General features: G+C 39.8%; 1 protein-coding gene across 1 annotated transcript; it reads right to left on the reverse strand.

Annotated features, from left to right (window-relative positions):
* Window positions 1-7,950: 7,950 nt before the first annotated feature.
* LOC129760357 (zinc finger protein 778-like) lies at window positions 7,951-10,692 on the reverse strand. Its single transcript, XM_055758004.1, has one exon. The coding sequence runs from the start codon at window positions 10,670-10,672 to the stop codon at window positions 9,758-9,760; it is 915 nt and encodes a 304-aa protein (XP_055613979.1). The 5' UTR covers window positions 10,673-10,692; the 3' UTR covers window positions 7,951-9,757.
* Window positions 10,693-10,698: the final 6 nt, after the last annotated feature.

A 10,698-nucleotide genomic window follows, 5' to 3' on the forward strand; every position in this document is an offset into this window, starting at 1 on the left:
GAAACGCTTCAATTTTGAAACTTAACGCTAATGTTTACATAATCGTGTGTAGATTTTTTTTTCAGTGTACCAGCTTGTGGCGTGATAAAAGGGATAGAAAGTGTGCCAATTACTTTTTTTATGTTTTTTTCCACGAGAATACTTTCGAATATCTTACAGAAGGTGATCATTTGAAGTACGCTGAGTCATTTTGCTTTATGGTTGTGACTTATCATCTGTTCAAGCTTGAGCTGAAAAATCAGTTAAATTATGATTTGATAGGAACATTTTTTGCAACTGTAACTTGGTGGAAACGTTTTCGAGTGGAAAGTTCGCTTAGTGAATTCCTAAACAATCAAGGGAAGTTAAAAAAAGATTGAGATGGGGAAAAACTGCCCTGTTTTTTAATCGTATCTGGAACTTTTGATTTTGGAATCAAAATTTGAGCTCTGGTTCTGGATTCTGATTGTGTTCCGAAATAGATAATGATTTTGATGAATATTTTACATTCATAAATTTTCTTTAGGATTGTTTTTTGTTTTTCAGAAATTTGATCAGAAGTATTTTAAGGGTGCAACGACCAAAAAGTATTTAACATCTACAAAGCATAAATACTATTATGAAATTTTTGACAAAAAAATGTTAGGAGCTTGTCCATGGTCAACGCCACGAAAATAAGAATACACGCTATCTGTTGGCTACCCCTTAACGAATACTTTTAACCCGTTATTCAATAAGACTGGGAGAACTCCTTTTTCTGGATATTGCCCCTTTACCCTTAAAGGGGTACTCAGCTTGATAATGCTTTAGCGGATCAATATTACCCCTTATTCCAAATGCTTATAGCGGATGATAATTACCCTTGTTGCAGTTAAGTTCATACCTACATTTTTAGTCCTAAAACGAAAATACGATGCGAGCAATTGGCATAACAAATAACATCCATAGTGATTAAAATTAGCGTGTTGCTAAATTGAAACCAAAATAGGTTAAATTGCGCCAAGCGTGCAGTTTTGATTTAAAAGCACTCAAAACTGATGAAACCGAACGGAGCGTGTATTGAAGCTGTCAAAACCGTCCACGCCGAAAAGAAACGCCATTTTGTAACAAGCGTTGGCGTTGTACGGTCGTGATTGCGAAAAAAGTGTGATGCGCGGAAACTTATCACATGTTCCTTAAGAGAAAGCGGTTTTGACCGTTTGCGGAACAGAGGTTTGAGGTCCACCAACAGTGCCCAAGCTAGCAGGTACTTTTAACCTATAGGGGTCAAAAACAAACTCATTAACGGCATTTCCGAACTTAGCAGGAACCCGACAAACGTGGTTCAGGTAAGCCATTCCAGCTCGACAACTCGAAAGGTACGCCTCGATTTCTTTTTTCTCCAATTGGAAGCTCTCAAGTTTTTTTCCACTCCCTAGGAAGAAGAACGGCAAACGAGCCCAGTTCCGCAGAGAGAGAAGAGGTACATTGGAAGTAATTTCCAAGAAGGCCACACACGTACGTAAGTATCATATGAAATCACGCTTGGGCAAAAATATGAATTGGTTCTGTTTCCTCAGGACACCTTTTCGAAGATTGATCATCTAATCTCTCCGGTAATCGAACCGCCGGAAACAAGAGCAGCATCCCCCTGGTAGTCCCCAGGAGGCGTCTAAGCATAGGGCGTTTGAAAAGCAAAGCAAAGGCACCAAAAAGTGCCATTGAATCGGTTCCAGACTCCAAGGGCGGCTGACGACCGAAGGCATAGGCACCAATAGTGCCATCCAATCGGCGCCCCAGGCGTAGGTCGGCTGAAGAGCCAAGCAGAGGCACCAAAAGTGCCATCCAATCGGCCCAACGCTCCAAGATCGGCTGACGACCAAAGGCAGAGGCACCAAAAGTGCCATCCAATCGACCCAAGGCTCCAAGGGCGGCTGACGACCGAAGGTAGAGGCACCAAAGTGCCATCCAATCCGCGTCCCAGGCGTAGGCCAGCCGAAGAGAAAAGCAGAGGCACCAAAACCGCCATCCAATCAGCCCTAGACGCATAAGGCGGCTGACAACTGAAGGCATAGACACCAATAGTGCCATCCAATCGGCACCCCAGACGTAGGGCAGTCGAAAAGCAAAGCAGAAGGCGGCTAAAGGCAGAGGCACGAATACTGCTATCCAATCGGCGTCCCAGGCGAAGGGCGGCTGACTATCGAAGGTAGAGGCATCAAAAGTGCCATCCAATCGGCACCTCAGGCGTAGGGCGGCCGAAAAGCAAAGCAGAGGCACCAAAAGTGCCATCCAATCGGCGCCCCTGGCTGAAGGCGGAGGCACCAATACTGCCATCCAATCGGCACCCCAGGCGAAGGACGGCTGACGACTAAAGGCATAGGCACCAATAGTGCCATCCAATTGACACCCCAGGCGAATGGCGGCCGAAGAGTCAAGCAGAGGCACCAATTGTTCTACCAAATAGGGCGGCCGACAATCGAGGCTGAGGCTCACATAGTGCCATCAAATCGGCATCACAGGCACAGGGCAGCCGACAATCGAAGCAGAGGTAGTTGCAGTGCCTCAAATCGGCACAACAGGCGTAGGACGGCCGATCACCGAGGCGTTGGCAACAGTAGGAGGCTACAGTAAAGAGGCACTCCGGACGAAGGGCGGCCGACCAACGAGGCGTAGGTGCCAGTAGTGCCACGATATCGGCGCTCCAGGCGTAGGCGGCTGCAAGCCGAAAAACGGCACTAGCCGTTCCATTCAATCGGCGCTTCGGACGAATGGCAAAAGCGAGACAGGTGAAGCCCAAGAAGGAAAAAGGTCCCTCCAGCGAGCTGTAAGTACACGCTAATTTGTTTAGTGCCAAGAACATTTAAGTGGGTCAAAAGGCCTTTAATATAAGCCTAATGTCACTAAAATTTGTTCTTTCATTTATGTGGCTTTGACCACGGATTCGCCCTCGTAATACCCCTTATTTGAAAAAGTTTCGTATGGTGGAATTTCAAAGCCACTTATGGAAAATATGTATGCTGGGAAATAAACCACAAAAATATCATTTTTGATGTGGTTTAAAATGTTATTTAAATGACAATGATAATTAAATAATTTCGAATTATTTGAAACTTAAAATTAATTTTCGGGTTTTTTTTCCCTCAAAGTTAATCCACCGCGAATTGGCTTTCAAACATAGGCTTTGAAGTAAAAACATGAAGGATCATAATTTCAAAAATGGAGCAATATAAATATTCAATTAAATATGTACTTACAATCTTTCTCATCACTGGCAATTAACCGGAAATATAGCAACGTTATGAATGTAACAACATCAAAAACTGCCCTTCTAAGTGGACTCGAGCTTTCTGAAATAAGGGGTAATATTGACCCGACAAAATGACCCGTTATTTGACAATTCGTGGAGGTTCTCAATAACGGGTCAATTTTACGCCTTTGAGGGGTAGCCAAAAGTAAGTGTGTAGAGAACTTTTCGCAAACAGCAGTGACGTTTCGGCTATACTCGCTAACTTTCAGCTACTCAGTTCAGAGTGACGGTTACTCAGTTGTCGCCAAAACCGCACCTACTCAGTTCTGACTAAACGGCCTTTACTCAGATCTGACTAATCGCCCTTTTCGCGACAACTGAGTCATGGTTACTCAGAATGCGCGAAGGATTTGGGAACGGATTTTGGCCGCTTTTTCACCGTAGGAAACGTAAAACCCAGTTAAATCAATAAGAATATTGTCAGAATAGTGAATCAGAATAATAAAAAGTGAAAATATTTTGCTCATTATTTATATTTCCATAATTGTAAATTTTTAAATTTTCACCAAATTCACAATTTTTTTAAAATCACAATCGCACCGCTTCACTTTTTTTCATCGAAATATTGGCTTTATAATCCGAATGGTAAAATTGTATCCGCCCAACTACCAAAATTTAATTAGAGGCCGCGAATCCGGATTGTGGCTTGCCTTGCTGCTACTAGTGCACCTTCGAGGGTCTTCTTCGTATCGCATTATCGCATCCTGTAATTTCATTATTCCATTATCGCATCCTGTAATGAAATCAAAAACGTCTGAATTTTCATAAAATGTCTATGATAGTTGATATTTACCATGATAAATTGGTTTTCCGAATAACAATTCAGCAACTTTGAAAAAAGTGATGGAAGGCCTCGAACTAACTGATCAACATTTACTCAGTTGTCGCCTTCAAGCACTCGAATTCGCTGAGTGCCAACTTTCGCGTCGTCTGAGTAGCCGTTACTCGGAAAAACTGAGTCGTTTTAGATCAAGCGACGGCTGCTTCATACCAAAGGCGATCTCTGAGTAAAATGGAGCCGGGCTCTGGGTATTTCAAAATTAGCGAGTATTACATGTTCCCCTAAAATGGGCTTTTATCTTGCTTGTTTTTGCATCATTTTGGTTGAAATTTAACACGCTCATGTTGGTTTATGTTACGGATGGGTTTTTAAGTTAATTTTTAATAATCATAAATATTCCAATGTATGTAACAAAATGTAAATGGTGTGTGTACAAAATGGCTTGGAAACCATGTTGACAACGGAAGAGCAACAAAACTAGGGGTAAACTTTTTGTTTCTAAATATTCCAGAATAGGATTGATGTTTCGTAGAAGTTAAGCACTTTTTGGTCGTTCCACCTTTTATTGTGAATTTTTTTTAGACAAAATCATTCAGTTGTACTAACAAAAGTTAATTTTACATTTTGATTGCCATGAGCACTGTTCAATGGCTTTTATTCATCCACCCGCAATGTTTTACAAGTGACATCTTTATAAAATTCGTTCAAACTGGATGAATAAAACGTACCCTAAGAATGTTCTCGCATTCGCAAATTTGATAAATTTCTTGTCTATCTGACAAAATTGTAACAATATTCGTCGGGGTTAGCACTGTTCAATTACTTTCTGCTCAACCTATTGCAACAATTTGCGCAGAACCTGTCAAGTCAACACATCGCGAACTTCCACGTTCGAAAACAACGTTTCAGGACACTGCTCTGGGCTACTACTGTTTTCAGTTTTGAACGAAAACTTCCACTTTCAACTGGTTGTTTGTTGTATGGTATGGTATTGAGGTAATAGATTTAGCTAGATTAAAAACCAATGTAAAACTTGCTTACTACCTATTGTCGAATAACTCTAAAATCTTTAAAAGTATAATAATAATAATAATAAAAAAAAACTTTGTTAAAATAATATTCAATAAAAAAACCCGTCTAGTTCGATTCTCTTAGTACATGTTGTTTGTTTGTGAGTTGGTAAGTGTTGGTGAACAACAATCGCCGATCCTTCCAATCTTCGAAAGGACGAATTGTTTGTTTGTTTGTTATTGGTAGTTCATAAATAGTGAGTGTTGCACATTAACGAAAACGTACCACACACTACTTTGCTTACGATTTCTATTCCCTGATGAACAAAATATCTCTATTATATTTGTTGATGAGTAGTTCGTCGAAGTTCGACCGTGTTCCGTTGCTCGGCGACTCAGCCGAGGCTCACTGCGACGCAACATTCGAGTGGGTTTTTGTTTTGGTTTACCCATTTTTGTGTTTTTTTTTTGTCTTTTGTATTGTTTCCATCGTTTCCGTGTTGTTTTTTTTATTTTTTTCTCTTGTTTGTGGCGGAAATCGATCGAAAATTATTGCTTTTGAATTGTAGTGTCCGTTTGTTTTTGTTTTTATTTTAGTCGTTTTGTGTTCATTCTAAGACTCTACAGTAGTCAAGAAAACGGTTACACCGAGTAGTTTGACTACACCAGTAAGCTATTTGGAACCTAAACGTGTATTGGTGAGGAGCGGCTTCTTACATATTATAACTGAATGGTAAAAAACCATAATATGGAAACGATATTTGTGCGTGTATCCACATTGTTCCATGTTCTTTCTTCCTCTTGGTTGATCATCCGGAAATTGCATAACAAATGTTATCGAATTTATTCTAAATCTACACACACAGTTGTCAACATTACTTAGTATTTTTTGTTTGTTTGTTTGTTTGTTTTTATTTTGCTGTTTGTTTACTTCAAAATTACACACATCGACAATATTAGTGGTTTTTTTCTGTGTAGATTCTTTAAGAAAGATTTTTGTTTTGTTTACCTTACTTTGCCATAACTTGATTAATGCCGAATAGTTGGTAAGTTTGTTTTGGTTTTTCAAAAAACGACACCGAATATAATGGTTTTTTTATTCTTCTTTTTGTTTACTTTTGCTTATGCTTTTAGGACTATTTCTGCCTGTTTGCCTCCTCCGTGCAGTTATTGGTACATAAACGCACACGCACACACATACACAAGAAAGATTCTAAATTGATTTTTAATTTGTATTTACCACATCGAGATTGTTTTTTTTGTAGTTTTTTTCTAGATTTTTTTTCGTTGAATTTTGAGTGATTACTTTTCAATAGCTTTGTTGGTTTTTGCTTACGACCACAAATAAGGTGAAAAATACTTCCATTACCATGTGTTGAAGTGTTTGTTAGTGTATGTGTGTTTTCGTGTGTTGTTGTGCATGTGTTTGGATTTGAATTCATTCAAAAACGTTATATTGTCGTTACAGGGAAAAACTGTAAAATCAGTTGAACGACAATGGATTTTTCTCGGAGTAGGTACGTTAAACCTAACGTCGGAAGTTGTGCGCTGGATGGCGGATCACCGTACGATTCCAGCGCACTACTTCCGACGTTAGGTTTAACGTACCTACTCCGAAAAAAATTCATTGTCGCTCAACTGATTTTACAGCGCTGGACTGGCGACACAATAGTTGGAGTAGTTTCCACTTAGACATTCATTTGCATAAGTAACAAAGTATGTTTTGGTGTAGTGTATTTCAGTGTTGCTAGGAATAGTCTGTATAGATTGTTTGCTAGTGTTGCTAGTTTTTCAAGGTGGGTCTGCTGCTGGTTTGTGTTTGCTATTAACTTTTATGAGTGTAGTGTTTGTGATTCAATCATGGCGCTTAACACGACACTCCATCTCGTTCTGCTCTATTTCGTTTGTTTTTTTTCTCTTTTTGTTTTACTGAGGTACATTTAATTTGGCACAGTGAAATGGTTTACCTTTCATTAAAACGTGTCTATTATTCTTTGCGTTAGGAAGGAAAACGTCTATAAAATTGTATCTGTTGCATCATGGGCGATTTTCTTTGCTTGATTACTAGAATTCTCTTTGTATCTGTTTACTGTACTTAACGTTTGATGGACGAAACTCAACAAACTATTATCTGGCGCTCGCGCTTCGTTGCATGCGGTTATTGTGTGGGTTTGTTTCGGTATCCCTGATCATGGCAGGGATTGCTTATTTAAGGGGAGGGAAAAATTGAAAACCATACGCCGATCGGGGCATCTTCACAAAATCGTGCCCACGTTCGCTATTTGATTGTTGTTGAGTTTGGTAAACTGGTCTATAAATATAGAGTAAAAATTAACTAAAACCTGATTCGTTTACGGCTGTAAAAGTCTATTGTAAAACGCTATTGCATCTGTCTTTGTTGTATAAGTATAAATAGTTTTAAATCTGTTGAATATATAGAAAACAATCACATTCAGTTTTTTTTTCTCTACTATACCTTTGCTTAAATATCAAGTGTATATCCTATAGTTCAATGTTTTTTCTCGTTTAGACAATCCTTTCGTCTAGACTCGTTCAACAAACTAATTCTTAACGGCAGAATCGATCCTCCTTCCTTAAGGAGCATGGGTACAGAGGAAAGGGTTTCGTAATTGAAATGTTGACGCATTTTGCAAACAGAACACAACGGTTAAAATGTACAGCTTGTTTTCAAACTTTAAAATCGATTCATAACATAACAAATATTCTTTTTAAAAACCACTAAATCACTAAAAAACAACGAATAATATCATTTCCGACCTATTGGAAAGGAATTAAGGGGCTGTTTCTGTTTTTCTTCTGATTCCCTTGTCTCTGCTATGGAAAATTATCCAAGTTTATGGTTCGTTTTTCTGTTGCAAGTCTATGCGCGCCTGGTGTTGAGGAATGTCTTCCAAACCACTCAATCATGCAGTAGCTACTGCGTAGTTTCCATTTATCGTGTGTAGGAGTGTGTAATGCTGCGTACTCTAAATATTCGCAATAGTTGTTTTAATGACATAAAATCACAGACTCGTAATTGCGGATCAATATATCTTGTTGGTTTGTTGTTGTAGTTGTTGAGTTTTGCGTTTGCTTAGCTTTCTCGGTTATTTGCTTGCGAAACAAAACAAATTACTTTAGTGCGGCTGGCCTGGGCACCCGATGGCCTTTTCCTTGGATCCTAATTTGAGCGTGTAAGTGTTTTTGTTGTTTGTGTGTAGCCACGGGACTTCAGTGAAAAGAAATATTTTGAATCTTCCCTGATAATCGTTAATTCCAAATTAAATTGTTACCGATGTTAAAAGAAAATGTTTGTTTTTGTTGAGAGATCCAATTTTATAATTAGTTTTCCCAAGGAGAAGTTCAATTGTTTGTTATTATTCTTGAGTGTCCCAAAGAAACACTTAATTGGACTACTTTTGAAATTCAATTGACCGCAAAGATTCTTCCAATTGAGTTTGATGTGTTTTTTTGTTTCAGTTAGGATGTTTTGGTACTTAATCATAAAAAAATCTTTCCTTCGAGAATCAATTGAAAATAGATTTTACTATAATAAGAAAGTGTCAACCATAAAAAGGTGACGAGGTTTTCTAGAAAATATCAGCCTCCGAAATACGAAGGTAATACAGAGAACTGCGCAGTAAATCCGAAAAAAACGCATTAATTCTTCGATTTAAGCTTCTTCAAGTTCATTGGAATGCCTTTTGGACCAAGAAACGCCCCTGCTACATTTCAACGAATGATGAGTTCGGCTCTCTAGAATCAATAGCAAAATATAAACAAAGTACGGCAAAGCGCCAAGCAAAAGCCTTGCTTTTTATCAAAGAAAATAAGTTTGCGGTCAATGTTCTCGATTTCCAAAATTAATAAAGGTGAAATGTTCGTGCTCAAGCTATTGGCCAACCGATTGTTCCGAATGTAAAATAATTTAAAAAACAGAGCCCATCATCCCTGGTTTTTCTCTTCTAGTGTGCCGCTGTTCCAAACGCGCTTGTTAGTTTAAAATTGTCTTATGTAATTACACGTATATAAGTATGAATGAGAGACATCTAGTATCAATGAAACCAAAATTGTTTCCCCCATTCGGTCTCAGCAGTAGAATCCTTCCCTTTTTTTCCATTGTGAATGTGGTTTTTGTTTGTTTTTCTTTTGCTTATCATCAGTGTGTGTGTGTTTTAGTGTTACCTTATCGCTGTGGTTTTCGTTACATAATTCTTTAGTTTTACTGAGGTAAAGTTGTTATCAATTCATACATTTGCTATTTGTTTATACTCTCTCTCTCTCTTTTTCTCTTCCTCCCTCAATCTCTCCGCCTTACTATTTCTAATGCTTTCTTCGTTGATTTTTCCTTAGATGGTTGGTTTCGCCGCGCTTGTGGCGGCTTTAGATGTTGAAATACTAAAATTATTTTAACTTCAATGTTTTTTTTTACTCTCTTGGGTGAAATAAGACATCCATATAATCTACATTTTTTTTTGTCTCTTGAGTGCAGTCATTTCGGTGATTATTATTGCTTTGTTTGCTGTCACTTTGTTTGTCAGTGTGTGAGTGTTTGTGAATTACAGGCTGGATTATGCGTGTGTGTATGTTTGCTTATCCTACAGGAGCGACTCGACGGAGCAACTTCTGCACCGGGATTCAAACGCAAGTCGCTCACTTCCGACAGAGGACCATGCGTCTCCTCCGCCGGCCCTCTTCTCAGCGCGGAGAACTATGGTGGACGTGAGTGGTGAGATGCTTGGACAGATAATCGGCCCGGGCAAAGCACTTGCCACAGGCCTCGCAATGGTACGGACGTTCTCCGGTGTGGATGCGCAGATGTCTGGTCAGATCGGACTTACCGCCGAATGCACGACCACAAAATAGACACACGAACGGTCGCTCGCCGGTATGCTTGCGGACGTGTAGTTTCAGATTCTCTTTCGAACGGACACACTTGCCACAATAGGGACAGGCGAATCGCCGATCCCGTTGCTTTTCGGCTGCGTCCACACGAAGAAAGTTCAAGATCGATTGCTCCTGAGGATTCAATCCCAGCAAATGATGATGGGGAAGTGTATCGGCGTTGATCAGATCATTCAGCGTTTGGTTGATAGCAGATGACGTTGAAGGGACGCTGCTGCTACTGCTACTCGATTCTGCCTCCATACGATGAGACGATTGATACTTCTTGAAATCAAAGTCCACCGGTGGATGTTCCATCATCGAGCTTGTTATCTTTCCTTGCCCCTCATCGGGCGTAAATTCTCTATGGCCTTCCAATCCAGCCGACACATTCATCGAATCAATCGTATCATCTTGTTCCTCATTGTCACTCATGTTCTCGTCGTCGCGTACCAGCCCTCTCAAATCTACGCTGTCACTTTCGTTGGTGCTGGTAACCTGTTCGCTCTCGCCTCCCTTGTCCTTCTTACCATGTAATCTTTCCAGCGCATGGTTTAAACGATGCTTCTTGAACGACTTCAAGTAACGGAACTGCATTCCACAAACATCACAAGTAAACAATTTATCGGCCGGCAGTCGGCTACGACTTCCATGCTCACGATGCTTCGCCAATACAGTCCGGTATCGGCAGCACGAGTAGCGACTCTTTTGTCCACACAGCCCGCACATGTACGGCTTGTCGTCATGGATTGTTA

Source organism: Uranotaenia lowii, unplaced genomic scaffold (assembly GCF_029784155.1).
Source record: "Uranotaenia lowii strain MFRU-FL unplaced genomic scaffold, ASM2978415v1 HiC_scaffold_585, whole genome shotgun sequence".
Classification (NCBI taxonomy): domain Eukaryota; kingdom Metazoa; phylum Arthropoda; class Insecta; order Diptera; family Culicidae; genus Uranotaenia; species Uranotaenia lowii.